Source organism: Pteropus medius, unplaced genomic scaffold, assembly GCF_902729225.1.
Source record: "Pteropus medius unplaced genomic scaffold, Ma_sr-lr_union100, whole genome shotgun sequence".
Classification (NCBI taxonomy): Eukaryota; Metazoa; Chordata; class Mammalia; order Chiroptera; family Pteropodidae; genus Pteropus; species Pteropus medius.
The window spans coordinates 14,616,345-14,634,118 of NW_024340701.1; the positions used below are offsets into that span (position 1 = coordinate 14,616,345).

At 37.9% G+C, this 17,774-nt stretch overlaps 1 protein-coding gene across 9 annotated transcripts in view; it reads right to left on the reverse strand.

The window, feature by feature from the left end:
• Positions 1-10,824, reverse strand: part of DOCK7 (dedicator of cytokinesis 7) — a 171,572-nt gene extending 160,748 nt beyond the window's left edge. For 5 of the 9 annotated variants that reach the window (XM_039888091.1, XM_039888081.1, XM_039888063.1 and 2 more), the window contains exon 1: positions 10,636-10,772. In XM_039888091.1, the coding sequence (XP_039744025.1) occupies positions 10,636-10,673 (38 nt within the window). In that variant the 5' untranslated portion in view covers positions 10,674-10,772. Of the gene's footprint in view, positions 1-10,635 lie in introns of all 9 variants that reach the window. The other 4 variants (XM_039888036.1, XM_039888027.1, XM_039888072.1 and 1 more) reach the window with 1 other exon arrangement.
• Positions 10,825-17,774: the final 6,950 nt, after the last annotated feature.

The following is a 17,774-nucleotide window of genomic DNA, read 5'->3' on the forward strand; positions in this document are numbered from 1 at the left end:
ACTTTGTCTCCTTCTTCCCTTTCCTACAGTATCTGTCTACAAGCAACAGCATACTTAATGCTGAAAGTCCTCCTTAAAATGGGAAGAAAACAAGGATGTCTGCTCTGACCACTTCTATCCAACACTGTACTGCAGGTTCTAGCCAGTACAATAGGAAAAGGAAGGAAGGAAAGTAAGAAAAGAAATTAAAAGCATTCAGATTGGAAAGGAAGAAATAAAACTATCTTTACTCATAGACAAGATCCTGTATGCAGAAAATCCTAAGGAACCCTTAAAAAAGACTACTAGAACTAACAAATGAATTCAGCAAGAATATATTCAGAGAACACATGTTCAACATTCAAAAATCAATTGCATTTCTATTTACTAGCAATGATTTGATTACCCATTCATGATAATATCAAAAACTATAAAATACTTAGAAATAAATTTAACAAAACAAGTACAAGACTTACACACTGGAAATTTTAATTCTGCTGAAAGAAATCAAATAAGATCTAAATAAATAAGGAGACAGTCTGTGTTCGCAGATTTTTCAGATGGCAATTCTCCCCAAACTACAGATTCAACATAATTCCTATCAAAATCCCAAAATGATTTTTACAGAAATTGGCAAAATTTATATTGATATTGATCCTAAAATGTTTATGGAAATGCAAAAAATCCAGACAAAATAGTCAAAATAATTTTGAAAAAAAAATTAAAAGTTGAAGACTTACACTTCAGATTTCATATTTTACTATAGAATAACAATAATCAGAACAATGTGGTACTAGAGTGTTAAGGACAGACATACAGATCAATGAAACAGAGTGTCAAGAAATAAACTCCTACATTTATGGTTAACTGATTTTTGACAAACATACCAAGGCAAATCAGTGAGACAAAGACAGTCTTTTCAGAGTATACAACTAAACATTCTTATGCAAAAAATAAATTTAGTCCCTCATTTCACACCATACACAAAAATTAATGCAAAATGGATCAGAAATCTAAATATAAGAGCTAAAACTATAAAAGCTTATAGAAGAAAACAGAGAAGGAAATCTTCTCAACCATGATAAGCAGTCTTAGATACACTAAAAACATGATCCGTAAAAGAAAAAAAAAATTGATAAATTGGGCTTCATCAAAATTAAAAATGTGCTTCAAAATTCATCATTAAGAAAATGAAAAAACAAACCAGACAGGGGAAAAATATTTGTAAATCATACATCTAATAAAAGACTTGTATCCAGAACATATAAAGAACTCTTACAACTCAAAAACCAGATAAATAATCCAATTAAAAAATGAGCAAATTGTTTGAATAGATATTTCACCAAAGATATGTAAATGGCCAATAAACACAAGAAAAACATCACAAATCATTAGGGAAATGCAAATTAAAACCACAATGACATGCCAACTTCACACTCATTTAGATTCTCTATAATCAAAAAGAGGACATTAACAAACGTTAGCAAGAATGTGGATAAATTCGAACCCTTGTACATTACTGGTGGGAATTTAAAATGGTATAGTTGCTGTAGAACAGTCTGGCAGTTCCTCAAAAAATTAAACATAAAATTACCACCAGATGACCCAGCAGCTCCACTTCTACGAATATACTCACAAGAATTAAAAACAGGTGTTCAAACAAAAGCTGTATATGACTACTCATAGCAGCACTATTCACAACAGCCAAAAGGTAGAAATAACCTAAATGTTTGTCAGCTAGTGGCTAAACAAAATGTGGTATATACACAAATGAAATATTATTCAGCCACAAAAAAGAGTAAAGTACTGATATATGCAACAACATGGATAAATCACAAAAACATCATGCTAAGTGAAAGAAGCCAAACACAAAAGACTACATATTGTATGACTCTATTTATGTGAAATGTTCAGGAGAGGTAAATCTAGAGAGAAAGAGATAGAAAGTATATTAATGGTTACCTGGAGCTTGGGTGGGAATAAGGAGTGCCTATAAACTGTCACAAGGGATTGGGGGGAGAGGTGATAGAAATGCTCTAAAACTCGATTGTGGGTGATGCTTTCACAACTCTATAAATTTCCTAAAAATCATTGAATGGTCACTTAAATTAATCTTATGGTCTGTAAATTATTCCTCAATAAAGTTTTTTTGTTATTTTTTGGGTTTTTTTAAGAGCCTGGGTTTGTTTGGAACTTCTCTGTGAAGATAAGGGGAAGACATTACTTATTAGTCAGTAAGAATGATGATAACAGAAAAAGGAAGAGAGATTAAGTGGAAATCACTAAGTTTTATACCGTGAGATGCCTTACCACAATCCCTATATCTTTAGCAAAGTTTATGAAAATCATTAAATGGCTGATATAAGTGAAGAAGTTCCATTTTCTGGTGTCACAGGACAAATCAGAAAGACCTCATGATGATGCAGGAGTGCAGATGCAAAAGGAAGCATGGGAAAGCATAAAAAAAAAGTACTACTCCTTGGAAGGGCTGTGAGCTGACATGAAGATCAGAGCTAATAAAGTTAAGGGACCAAATCCAAAGCTGGTATCAGGTTACACTGGTTTTCTTTGTATTTTTGTATTTCACAAGTTATATTTAAATTTTAGTAGGTACCATAGCTGACACTACAGCAATGTATTTAAATTATAATGATGCTGAACAACTTCAAATGTTTAATTGTTAAGACCATTAGTTGTTTTGGTGTGACCACTCTTACCCTCCTTTTGGTTAGAAACGCTTTCTTTTTGGTAAGGAACTCATTCCTTTGAGTTGGGCAAGGCTGACACCATCGCATCTATCCTCCAAGCCATACAGAATAGCATGTGACCCAAGACCAGCCAGAGTCCTAGTAATTGGTTCAAGGAAGGGCATGTGACTCAAGCCAGACCAATAATTGAGTTGCTGGATCTTTTCTACCACAACTAAACTGGCAGGATTTGAGCTCCGAGCTGCCTACTCTCATTGTAACCATTCAGTAGAAAATCAACCCAAGACATGAAGATAAAAGGCCTGCTGACATCATCTGTATCTCAGAACCAGATGTACTCAGTTTTGTGAGTCAATACTTTTTTGTGTGCAAATTAATCTGATTTGAGTTTCTATTGCTTGCAACCAAAGTCTCCTCTGTATAAAGCCACTGAAAACTAGTGAGACACCTAGAGTGGTTGCTAAAGGGGTCCAAATGATGCAACCCAGAAGTCAAGGGGAGTTAATTCTGAGAAAACTGAATTGACTAATGGAAAAGAGGATGCAGGACAAAAGCAGGTAAGATAAATTTCTTCTTCTTTCAGACTCCCATCTACTGATCAAAGGAACTGTTCATCCATAAAAAGATACTCTGTGTGGCCCAGCAAGCACATCTGCCAACAATCTCACTCCAGCTCTTTGGGAAGTAGTGTCCAACAAGATAAGACAACACCTTATATTGTTTCTCTTCCTTCTCTACCTCACTTTCCTTTTCTCTTCCGAAGCCCTGAGATTATTCCTTCCCAGATAAAGCCTCAACTCTTAATCTGTGTCTCAGTCTCTTGTTTTCTAGGAACCCAGACCAAAAAACCTATAGTAACCATCAGGCTTAATATTAAGTGAAACACAGAAAGCTTTCCCTTTGAGATCATAAACAAAATGAGGATGCTCAATAGTAATAAATGTTGAATAGAAATTATAATAACCTGTACAGTAAAGCAAAGTAATAACCTACAGAGCAAGGCAAATAATAAATCAGTTATAAGGTCTGAAAAGGAAGAAATAAAAATTCATGATTGCTAGATGATATGGTTGCCTAGATAAAAAATACAAATGAATCCACAGATAGATACATTTTTAGAATTAACAAGAGTTTAGCAAGGTATATGGCTAGATACAAAATCATTATATACCTAAGAATAAGTCTAACAAAAGATATGTAAGAACATTACGGAGAAAATTATAAAATTTCATTGTACGATATAAAGAAGACCTAAATAAATAGAGAAGAATCATCATGATCATAGATTGGAAACAATATTATAAGGATGTCATTTTTCCCCAAAATTGATATATAGGTTCAATGCAATCCCTAATTCTAGTAGGACTTAAGGGGGTTTCTAAAATATACATGTAACTTAAAAGGGCTAAGAGCAGCCATGGCACTTTTTAAAAAGATGAGGGGAGTTATTCTACCAAATTCCAAGACTTATTAGAATTAAGATCATTTATAATGGATGAAAAGATGTATAAAGAGACCAATGGAACAAAACAGAGAGCCCAGAACCAGACCCACAAATAAGGACACATAATTTACTAGAGAGGTGACAGGGCAATCAATGGAAAAAGGATAATCCATTCTGAAAAAAATTTAAATTTCACACCATACCCATATCAAGTCCAGGTAGAATATAAGCCTAAATGCAAAGGAGGCAACTGTAAAGTTTATGATAATACAGATGAATATGTTAGTGACCTCTGGGTAATAAAATATTTCTTATACAAGACTCCAAAAGAACATTAAAAAAAAAAAAAAGACTGATAAATTGCATTAAAACTGAGAATTTAGTTTTGAAAACTAAATTCTATAAAAAGGATTAAAAACAAAACAGCATAGGGAAAGATATTTACAACACATACAACCAATAAATGACTAATAGAGTGAATGTATATAAAGTACTCACACAAATCCATAAGAAAAAGAATCCAAAGGGGCGGGGGTGGGGGGGTGTAGAACAGCAAAAGATGTAGATAGGTAATTCACAAAAGACTATTCAAGTGGTCAAAAGACACAAAACAGCTCAATCTCATTAGTAATCAAGTAAATAAATACAAATTAAAACTTATAATAAGTAAGCATCATGCATCCACCAAACGGGCAAAAAGTTGACAATACCAAGTGATACAACTATGTAAAGCAATATTGTTGTGGGAGTGTAAATTTCTGCAACTATTTTAGACAACAGTTTGGCATTACTTAATAAACTTGATGATAAATAATACTGCTGTGATGAGCGATAAAATACCTAAGACCCAGTAATTCTCTACCTGGGTATACTCTAGAGAAACTAAGGCACACATGTACCAGGATACATGTATAGGAATGTTCATAGGAACATTGTTTCTAATAGTCAAAAAGTGGAAACCCAAATGTGCATCTACTGTATATTTACACAATGAAATAATACAAAAAAAATGAAAATGAATGAACTTCAACTACTCATAACATCATGAATGAATCTCATAGATACAGATATAATTTTGAGCAAATAAGTCAGAAAAGCATACGAACATATAGTATGATTATATTCAGGTGAATTCAAAAACAGAAAAAAATATACTGCTAAAAAATGCATTCATAGGTGGTTAAAAAAAAAAAAGCAAGGAAATGGTTATGCCAAAAGTAAGGATAGTGAATTAGAATAGTCTGAAGAAAAGGGTAAGATGTGGAAAAAGAAGGATATACCAAAAAGAAAAAACAGAAGAGTTACAGAGACGCGAATGAGCAGAACATTTGTTGGGGTACAGTGATAACACAGACTGACAGGTCCAAAATGCAAGCTAGAGAATAAATCAACAAGAGAGGGACCAGATGACAAATGACTTTAAAATGCAAACAGGAGTTTGGATTTAACACCAAAGAAAGCCTCTATATATTCTTGAACAAAAGAATGCCATGATAAAAGCTCTGTTTTAGGGAGATTTCATTTGCAATACATTTGAATCCGGAGAGATTAGATTAGCTATGACCCTGTTGTCATCTAGAAGAGAGGTAATGAAAGATGCTCCAAGGTGGCAGGGTGGCATTCATTCAAACACTATGTGTCCCGTTTACACAGACTGTATGCTAAGCACCAAAGATAAAAAGACCTAGGACCAGCTATCAGAGAGCTCTGAAAAGCAGTATAAAATAAGGGGAAAGGGGAGTTGGGGACAATAAGCATGAGAAATTTTTTAAAAACAAACAAGAAGTAACTCATGAAATCAGTGAAGAAAAAAGTCAAAGGTTTTCAATTCTCATGAATTCTATAACTCAAGCACATATAAAATACCATGGTAAGCACAACCATACAGCCCAAGGATTTATGAGAAAAGGAAAAAAGTAGTTGTGACTTTACCACAAGTGACAAATATGACTAGAAAAGAAAAAGGAATGATTGGTTGCCATCTAGAAATGCCAGAAGACTCAATGGTTCTTTGTTTTATCATGAGAAGGCATAGTAAGTCTTATGGTATAAGGAAAACATCCATAAAAAGGAATAGATTGAAGATACTAGTAAAGAAAGGGAAAATGTTGAGATCAAGGTTCTGAGGGAGGTGGCAAGGTAGGAGATTCAAAGTATAATAAATAGGTAAGCTTTAGGGATAAGACACCTTTCAGACTCACAAGAAAGATGGTTAAATGACATATTGGGACAGAAGTATGCCAAGGATAAATGAAGAATTCATGTTAGATGGTCTTGAACTCTTCGGTAAAAGATGGGGTAAGGAAACAAAGATAATAAATAAATGATTTGGTGTAAACCTCATTTCAAATGAGAAAACATTAATTAATAAAAGATCAACTCTGGCATGGTCTAGTCTTCTAACACAACTCTGCAACTCCAGAGCAAGAAACAGGTTAGATACTCAGCACTAAGAGTTAGTGAGGTGAATCCAACAAAAGGTCAGAGAAGTATATGTGTCCACAGTGATGAAACAGGCAGCATTGAAGTAGTTGGTACTAACTGGAAAAGATTTACTTTGATCAGGAGTGGGATAATGAATTGAACAAAGTAGATTCAATGAACTGAAAGATTGGAGCCAGAGTTATGAACAGGTTCAAGACTAAAAACAATTGAGGATATAAGTAAGCCTATATCCAGGAAACCGTAGTCATGTAAGATTTTCCTCAGAAATAAAGATCTGATGAAAGCCTTTCATTAAATTCTGCTTCTTGGGTAGAAAAAATGATACCAAATTAACGAAAGAAAGACTAAGAAGGCAAGGGTAACTCTCGAGATGCTAACAGAGGCAGTTAGAAAATGTGGAACTACTCCAGAAAATATTTTGCAGAAAGAAAATACAGTCAAATAAAAAGAGCATAGGATCTGAAATCAGAAGACTAGGATTTGAGTCCCAATTTAGACAAATAACCTCATGCTCTGTAGGCCTCAATTCCTCATTTAGATTATGGGAATAGTACATAATATAGGAATAATAATAGCAGCAGCTAACATTATTTTTGAATGGTTATGTTTCAGGCACAGTTCTAAATGTTTTACATGTATTAACTCATTTAATCCTCACATTAACCCCGTAGAGGCTTTTATCCCTATTTTACTGAAGAGGAAACCAAGACAGAGAGGTTAAATCAGCTGCCCAGAATTATATAGCTATTATGTAGTATAGGCAGAATTTCAACTTGTGCAATGTGCCCTGTAGCCTATATTCTTTTTTACTATGTTCTTCTACCTCTCTGGGTTATAAAGATGAGAGTACAGTGTAAAGAATTTTAAGTATACACCAGTGTTCATCATTACTGCTGAATATCAAGTGACAGGACAAAATAATCCAAACAAAATCCTAGATCATTAATTTACAGTCAACATTCCATAAATTGTACATATTATATGCTGGGAGTGATTATAAAGGTTAACAATGCATATGCCTTGTCCTCAAAAAGTAAGAAGATAAGCAGCAGCACCTCTTATGGACAAAATGTACATGCTGCTTTTCTAGGATGAGCTGAGGTAAGTAGTACGGTCAGTGATACAGAATAAAGAGCTTGGAGAAATCACCAAATCGCAGCTTCAAAAAATAAAAGCACTAAATGCAAAGAGTTAGGAAATAACTGAGCCAGAAGAGAAATCAGCATAATTCTTTGTAAAGTAAAGGTTTCTGATAATTATAAGGTTTCAAATAGCAACAGGCTTTTCACAGAGCAACAAATTTCATATGAAATTTGAAAATCATGAAAAGGACTATTGCTTCCAAGAAAAGGTCCTGAGCCACATTATAAATACTGTAATAACAAAAAATATTAATAGTAAAAAGTAATTGATACTCACTGGGCACTTACTATGTAAAAAAGCACCATTCTAAGCACTTTATAGGTATTGATGTATTTAATTCTTACAACTCTATAAGGTAGCACCTAACTATCCCTATTTTATAGATAGAGAAAATAAGGCAGAAGAGAAGTTTCGTAACTTGCCCAAGTTTACTCAGTGCTAGGATGTCAAATCCAGGTAGTCTGTCTCTACTTCCTCTATACTTCCTCTAGTAGGAAACTAAGAACAGAACAAGAATTTATTCAGAAGTATTATTCAGCCATATTTGGCAACAAGGAGGAAGTACCTTTCATTCACAATAAGCAAATAATAATTCATCATCTATAGCAGTTCTGTCCTTGGTCTTCCCTCCAAATTAAGTGTGCACATTTCTCGGGGACTATCTCATCTACTCCTCTGGCTTCAATTATAATTAACCTGTTGATGACTCCCAAATCTAGATCTCCAGCCCAGTCTCTCTTCTGTAACTTAAACCCACACCAACAACCAGATGAACATTTCTTTTTGATCTCTATGAGCACCTCAAAATCAACATGTCCAAAACTGAATCGTCATCTCTATTCCACCTCATTTCCCACCCTCAAACCCCTTCTCTCTCCTATACTCCCTTACCTCAATGATTGCCTCCATCATCCACCTGGTTGCCCAAGTCAGAAACCTAGATGTCATCCCAGACTCACCTCAGTCTTCCTCATCTTTCGTATCAATCACCAATCAGTGCGATATCTACCACCTAAGTATTTGTCCAATAAATGCATCTCTACAAGGCTATATTAGTTTGAATTTTGTGTTGTTTTGCAAAACTATCTTTGTGTGTATATGTGTGTTTTGTCTTGTCCCATCTGAGGACAAACTCCATGAATAGAGAGCAGACATTGTATGTATTTTGTATCTAACTCCCTAATGTGTACTTTCTTGGTCAGCACAATGTTCTCAGAGGTGAACTTTTGGTTCCATTAAAGGGAAATAACTACTAAGCACATGTGTCAAGTAATATATCTTTAAAAAAAAATTTTAAAAAGCACTGCCTTCAGAAACAAGATCCAGTTGTTTTACAAAAAAAATAATAATAATTTCCTATTAAGTATAATGACTCCCTCGGATAGCTAGTATAGGTCATGAACTATGCTGAACACTTTACAAAAATTATGCCATGTAATGTTCACAACAAGTTTATGAGTGAGGTACTATTATTATACTCATTTTCCAGATGAAGAAACTAAAACTTAAGAGAGCTTAAACAATTTGGCCAAGGTATCAAGTTAGAAACTAACAATAAGGATCTGAATTCACGTCACAGTCTGACACTAGAGCCATGCTCTTAATCACTTATTACTTTGCCTCTTAAGGAGAAAATAAAATGTGTTTTAAAGCTCGAAAGTAAAAAAAAAAAATTAAGCAGGAAGCTTAAATCAAAGAGATGTTGGCTTTCAATTAAAAACGAGCCAAAACAGAGTAACACTATGGAAGTTCAGGAAGTTAAGACAGGACTTGTTTGGTAGGTCCAAAAATCTTTTTAAAATATTAGCAAACTAAAAAGATCCAGAGCTATAGATATATAATTGTTAAAAGATACATTTGAATGTTTCTTTCTTTTACTGGGACATCATAATTCACAGAAATATGGCCTTATTGAAACCGAAAAGTGTAGTGTCTTATACAGTAGTATGTTTCACAAAGAAATATTAGACTCTTCCGCTGTAATTCAATTTTAATTGTGAGGGGCAGAAAGGTGGCAACCAACCCACCATATATAGATAAAAGGTTGGGAAACCTTAACCTTGATCGCTTCATTACTTCCAGACTCCTAAAACAGGAGTCAAAGGGCCAGTGTGTAAAGAACACTGCCTATCATCCATCTTCCTCTGGTGCTGAGAAACACAGGCGGCGCACATTGAAATTCACATGGTATTAATTAACATCAAGCGTCAACCTGAAATTCTTCAAACAGTCCGTAGCTGCACACGGAAGGTGCAGAGCACAAGCTCTCAACTTTTAATTTTGGCCACACGTTTTAAATTCTGAGTGCACGAGCCCACTTTGAATTGTGCCCCTGGGTGCAAAGTGGGTTCCTGTCATTTCTCAGGAAGGGAAAGAGACGTGTAGAAGGGGCGGCCTCCCACCCGCCAGGAGCCCGCCGCGCGCCGCTCCTTTTGTTGGGGTGGAGAGGAGGGCGGACCCCCGCACCCTCCCGGGGGCAAACCAAGAGTGGGCGGGGAGAGGGAGGGGGCGAAGCGCCGCGATTCCCCCGGCGCCGGGGGTGGGGACACAAAGAATTTAGGAAGCGCAGATCAGCCGGCCAGTGAGCTCCCCCACCCGCCCTTCAATAAGCAGCCGTGAAAATGCAGGCCCGCGCTGCCAGGGAACCGGCAGAGGTGGGCGTCCGGGATCTCCAGGACCCCAGCGAGGCTTGGCTGCTGGCGCGGGCTGAGGGTCGGGGTCGGAGGGTGGCGCGAGGCCTCGGCGGCGGCGGCTGCAGCACCCGCGAGCCCCTCCGGCCCGCCGCGGGCCAGGCCGCGGGATCGCGTCGCCCGCGTCGCCCGCGTCGCCACACCCACCCGCCTCCTAGGCCGGGCCCGGGAGGACCCCCCGGCTCTTGCTCTGGTTGCGGCGGCGCGCCCCACGCCCGGGATTTACCTGCTGATCTTCTGGGCAAAGGCGCGGCGCTCGGCCATGGCTGCTGAAGAGGCGGCCGCAGCGGTCTGGGCGCGGGCCGGCGGGAGCGTGCCTCCTCGCTCGCGCTCCCTCCCTCGCGGCCTCTGCCAGTCCCAGCTCCGGACTCGGGAGGCAGGGGCTGGCGGCCGGAGCCGGGAACGAGCCCTGCCGTAATGCTCCTGAGAGGCGCGCAGCAAGAAACCGCTCCTCCCCCAGCGCGTCAGTCCCCGCAGAAGCACCGGCTCCGGGACGCCGTTACGGCGGGCGGGAGCCGAGGGGAGGAATGGGGTGTGGAGGGACCGAGACGACAGCCCCGGCCGCCTTGCTGTCGCGAGGCCCGCACGACCGACAGGTCGCGGAAGCCTGAGAGGGAAGCTGGAATGGAAAATAAGATAACCCTACGCGGCGGGGGGGGTTTCCCGAAAAGGGAGGGAAGAAAATGGAAGATGGGCTTTGCCGCTCAGGATGGCTTGGTTCGTGTTTCTGCAGCGCCCATCTCCGAGCAGTTGAAAGCACTTTCTGTTCTTTTTCCACCATGTGAACGGGATCTGACTAGAGAAGGAGTGTTTTTGTTTTTTAGAGATAAAGCCAGAAAGTACCTTTCTCCTACAGAAGTAACAGTAATAACAGTTCACTTGTGCTTATTCGGGCACTACATTAAAGTTTTACATGCGTGATATTACTTAAAATTTACAACAGCTCTTTGAAGTAAGTCGTTATCACCACTTCAGAGAGAAGGAATTTGGTTCAGAGAAGCTAAGTGACCAACTCAGGGCACACAGATGGTAACCTCTTCAACTGACTTTCAAACCCTAGAGCAGAGCCCAGGCCTTTTAATTGAGGGCAGGTGTTTCTGCGTTAGTAATACTCTCCCTGAGTCTTTTACAGCCCCCTTTTGAATCTCATTTTCCATTTATATTATGTTGAAAGAGATGAGCTGTAAAGTACTTTACCATTTTGATATTCTATTAAATAATCTCTGTGTTTACCACTTAAACTGATCTTTCTTATTAAATAGGGACTAGCAGAAATCATGTTTTATTATGTTGTAGTCCCATAGTGTGTAGATTATTTGGCTCTTCATGCACATTTGCTGATTACTGAAGTTACAGTGAAAATAAGGAAAATATCTTGTTCTCTCGTAGCACCTTTCCTCTTAAGTATTGGAAAATGTTAGTGTATATTCATTATTATTATTTTCTTACTGTGTCCTTGTGAAGTACATTGGATACTCGTTTTCCTCTCTTTTACAGTTGGAAAATCTGTAGCATGCAGCCATTAGATTATGTGCCCAGAGTCACACACTGAGTCAGAGGTGAAAGCCTCAATTAGTCAGATCCATAACTTCCTGTCTAGTGCTCCAACCACTATGGAAGACTTCATTTATGAATTTTATATAATACTGCTCATTCCAGTAAAGATAGTCTATTCAAAGAGGATATATATGTAGCTTCTACCTAAGTGTAGCACTCACCTAGGTGTTCTAGTGTATACAAAGGTTAACTAGACTCAGTCCTGCCCTCAGGAAGTTTGATTCCATTGGGAAAGATGAAACAGCTACTCAACTAGATTAAGTCAAGGCTGACTCTGTATCCTGGCTTTTAAGATCCTCTGTGATAGGAACCCAATCCTATTCTGACACTTAACTGTGTGACCTTGGGCAAATTACTTAACCTCAACTCTAAAATGGAAATAATTGTACCTACTTGAAATAGTATAGTGAAGATTCATTGAGTTAATTTATGTAAAGTTCTTAGAACAGGGCCTGGCATATGGTAAGTACTATATGTACTAGCTGCTGTTATTATCATCACTTTTATTCTCATTATTCATCCTACACTTAAGCTTGTCTTGGGTGCTTGATAATCCGAGAATCAGTTGTCTACTCTCAAGCTTCCAGCCGTATGTCGTAGGCCTTTATCTCTGCTCTCCAAACATCTTTTAACTACTCTATTAGAGAACTGACCACATTCTGTTTTGAATAGTTCTTTGTATACATGACTCACTAGTTGCCAAAGTGTCTGGAAGGACATTGCATGCACTGTGCAGCTTGCTGGGAACACTTAGAGCAGGAAGAGGACTTGCAGGACAAAATTGTAAGCAGGGTACACCGAGGCTGGGGAATACTCCAAGAAAGAATAGTGGCCCCCACCTCTGAGGAGAAGCTGGCAGTCACAGGCAAATCCAGTGTGGGCAGATATCCATGTCCCACTGGGGTCCAACCTCAGGGAGATATGTGGAGCTCAACAAAGAGACTGAGAGTGGAATTGCTTTGGCTGACTAGTAGCCATGCTTCCCAAATATACCCTGCGTGCATGCGCGCACACACACACGTCTCAATCTGCCATACTTCTCTAGAGCTGGCATCTCCCTCCTAGTTTCAAGGATGAGTGTATGGCCTAGGCCTGAGTGAGTAGAGCAGCACATTCCCCTGATTTCTGTGACTAGAGCTAGACATGTGAATCAAGCCAAGACCATTGGGCCCAATCAGAACTAAAAATTACATTTGTGATACCAGGAAGTGGGGGGCTCCTCGATTCAAAAAAGGCCTGCCTGAGAGAAGCCAAACAGAGAGAAGAGCAAAAAATGAAAATGAGGACGTTGTTAATGTTAAAAGGAGACGAACTTATAACTACCTGAGCCTTGGACTTTGCAATTACATGAACTAATGTGCTGAGAGTTTGTTTTTGGTTTGTGGATAACTTTTTCCGGCTTTATTAAAATATAATAGACAATTAGTTGCTCATATTTACATTGTACAATTCAATGAGTTTTTTTTTCAATTATAGTTGACATACAATAATATGTTAGTTTCAATTGTACAGCATAATGATTAGAGATCTATATAACTCACGAAGTGATCACCCCACTAAATCTAGTACCCCTCTTCCCCATTACATATTTATTACAATATTAACTATTTTCCTTATGCTACACTTTATATCCACATGTCTATTTTGTAACTATCCATTTGTACTTCTTAATCCCTTTGCCCTTTTTCGTTGCCCCCCCCACATCTAGTAGCCTTCAAAATATTCTCTGCATCTATGAATTTATTTCTGTTTTTGTTCTTTATTTTCTTTAGATTACACATGTACGTGAAATCATGCGATATTTGTCTATCTCACTTATTTCATTCAGCACAATATCCTCTAGGTCCATCAAGGCAATATCTTTTTCCATCCCCTTCCTTTTAGTCTGTGTGTGTCTTTTAAGTGAGTCTCTTGTAGGCAGCATATGTAGGGGTCTTGTTTTCTTATCCATTCAACCACTTTATCTTTTGATTGGAGCACTTAATTCTTTTCCATTTGAGGTATTGTTAACAGGAATAGTTATTACCATTCTTTATTCATGTTTTTGATACATGTTCTTGCTTCTCAAAGAAGTCTCTCCAACATTTCCTGTAATCCTGGGTTGGTGGTGATAAATCCCTTTACCTTATTTTTTCTGGGAAGCTCTTCGTCTATCCTTCGACTCCAAATAATAGCTTTGCTGGATAAAGTATTTTTGGTTATAGATCCTGGGTTTTCATCACTTTGAATATTTTGCGCCAAGCCCTTCTGTCCTATAAAGTTGCTTTTGAAAAATCAGCTGCCAGTCTTATGGGTGCTCCCTTGTAGGTAACTAACTGCTTTTCTCTTACTGCTTTTAGGATTCTCTTTGTATTTAACCTTTGGCATTTTAATTATGATGTGTCTTGGTGTGGGCCTCGTGGTTTGTGGATTTTGCTTAAGCTAATTTGAGTTGGGTTTTCTGTCATTAACAACTGAAAGAATTTTACCTGATACAGGCCTTCATTTAGTCAACCAATACTACTGTGCCCTGGTGGTATAAGAATAATAAATACTACTTGTGGCTTCCAATAGTTTAGAGTCTGGTTGAAAAGGTAAGCAAGTAAAAAGTATGTTAAGTACTAACAGGAAGAATTCAGAACGCTACATTTAAGTTCTAGATAGCAGCAATTCTCAGCATCAGTTGAGGACTAGGTTACCACCAGGATGTTCATTTGATATAAGATGGTGAAAATTAGATGGAGTTTAACTCGATGTTTAACCTTGTTAAAACTTGGTGGAAAGACTGGTTGAAACTCTAGAGCATCAATGGCCCAGCCATTGACTGGGATTCAGGACCCAGGTCTCCCACTGATGGGAAGATACTGGCAAAGAAACTACTTACTAAGGGCCAGGACCAATTTAGCAGAGTAGCCTCGAAACAGTGAGTTTTAGGTAAAAAAGCCTCAGGATAGTTTTATCATTAGATGTACACAGCATTCTAAAGTCCATCAAGCAGAAGACTTAGGGGAAAAACAAGAGGGAGTCATATTTGTTTCACATTCTAACCTTTATCGAGTTCAACTTTCCCACTTTAATATAGCACTAAGGAGGGTAGTGGTTGTGGCAAAGTCAAGATTCTAAGGCCACAGTACAAAGGGACAAAGTTTTTGTGTCCTGAGGGATACAATTCTGGCTTTGGAAGCAGAATGGGTTCTCTTTGTGGATTATTTCAGGGTTAGTGAGTGGTTCCTTTTATCAAGCTTGGGCTTTTATAGAGCACCACTGGATTCATGCAATAAGATTGACATGGGGCTCGCTCCACTAGAAGACTCTAGGAAAGCCAAATGAGTGTGGCCCAGAGGAAAGGAGGACTGAGGCATGGCAGTTGGGCTTACCTCAATCTCAAGCTGAAATCTTGGAGTTGGGCACAAAGTCCAAGCTAGAGATGCTTTTGTCTGCCTTGTCCTCTATCATTCACTTTCTTAATACCTAGGAAATGTGATTTTTTTTTTGCAAAGGACAACTCAGGGATCCTAAACCTGCCCACACTTCACAACTAATAGCACCTGTGTTTATTCTGTTATATTGCTTACTATACTATTCAGTTATTGCCTATTAATCTGGGTAAACCCTTAGACTTAATCTCTTGTTCACCATTGTATTTCCAGCATCTAATACACTGCCTGATGCATTATCATCACTTAGTAAATGTTTTTGAGTGAATAAATACCATGGACTAAAATAAGATCTTGCCTTTTTTACGTTTCCCCAAAAGCAGAGCTTGAGACAAGGACTTGGAAGCAGGTAGATCTTATGAAGCTAGAATGAGAGAGTAGAGAGAATAGAACAGAGGAGAGTAAGTCAGTAAAGAGTGCATCATTGAGGCATTATCACTATGGGCAACGAGGCTCAATCCTGCCTGCAACCCTCTGGAGTATGCACCTCAGAATTGTCCCTCTGAGGTAGAATATTTAGCTAATAATTTCTAAACTCCTTGGTTGTAGGCCGACCCTGGGGACATTAACTATCCTCATACTCCATGCTGCAAAAAGCTGAGAGACATAGTAGTTACTTAAGGTAGGAAGCCATCATGTACATAAGTCCACCATAGCTGTAGCTAAAATCAGAGATGAGCTGTGAGGAAGAAATATGGAACACCAATAGAATCTATTACAGACCCACTCCCCAACCCCCGCAAAAGTGATTCAGAGACCACAATTGCAGTTCTACCAGAATAAAGTGTATTTATCCCCTCATGGTTCTGCTGCTTTACAGAGCTGAGCCTTCCCAGCTCTGTAAAGGCTGGGCTACTTTCCAAAAGGCCGGGCTGCTCCAATCAAAATAGCCTATCCTGTAATGCAGGCTCAGAGCCCACTTAAAAAACAGACCCGTAATATGTTTTTTCTGAATGAGTTGTATTTCATGGTAGCCATATTTGGTGAGGGAAAATTCTTTTACAAGAATTCTAGCTAACAAATGCAGAAATGCTGCAGCCTTTGGTGAAATAATCTAGACCTGTACTGTTCAATTCAGTAATACCACATGTGACCATATAAATTTAAATTAAATACAGTTTAAAATTTATTTTTCAGTTCTATAACCACATGTGAATATAGGCTACCATATTGGGCAGTGTACAGATAGAACATTTCCACCATCATAGACAGTTCTATTGGACAGCACATATCCAAAGATTATAGTTGATAAAATCATTAATAAGATCCTGTTGGGAATTTTATGTGATTGTTTCAGACTAATGAGAATGGAACCCACGGATCGATCTTAGCATCAGAAATAAGTCAACTAGTTACTATGTTTCTCTTGTGATGCGAAGAGATGTTTAGGTTATATATAGTACCACCTATGAAATATTCCTGCTAGAAATTTGAACTAAATTTGATCAAGCCTCTAGATCTAATTATCAGTTTATAGAAAATACAAAGGATGAAGAAATACGTTAACACTCTATAATTAACAAAATTGAGAATACAGGAAATTCTGCAAAATATATGACCTGGCTCCTTCAACAAAGTAAATGGGAATGAATTTTTTTAAGGTTAAAATTAGAATAAAAGCACAAGCAATAAAAAGTAAGTTGCCCATTATCAAAATTAAAAACTTGTGTGTTTCAGAAGACACCACCATCAAAAAAGTAAAATATAAACTGAAGAATAAGAACAGGAGGAAAATTTTACAAATCATTTATCTGAATAGAAACTTGTATCTAGAATATATAAACCACTTTTATAAGTCAATAGTAAAAAGATAATCCAATTTTTAAATGGGCAAACAATTTAAGTAGACATTTCTGCAAAGATGTGCAAATGACCAATACACATATGAAAAGATATTCAATATTATTAGCCATGGGGGAAATGCAAATCAAAACCACAGTGAGATATCACGTCACACCCACTAGGATGACTAGAATTAAAATGACGTATTAATAAGTGATGAGGTAGAGAAATTGGAACCCTTGTATACTGCTGGTGAGAATGTAAAGTGGTACAGCCAGTATGGAAAAGAGTCTGGCAGGTCCTCAAAAGTTTAGACATAGTTACCCTATAACCCAACAATTCCAGTCCCAGGTGCATACCTAAGAGAAATGAAGACATGTTCACACAAAATCTTGTACATGGATGTTTATAGCAACACTATTCATAATAGCCAAAAGGTTGAAAAATCTAAATGCCCATCAACTGATGAATGGATAAAATATGGTACATCTATACAATGGAACATTATTCGACAATAAAAAGAAAGTACTGATACATGCTACAACATGGGTAGCATGCTAAGCAAAAAGAACCAGACACCAAAGGCCATAAGTCATGTGATTCCATTTAT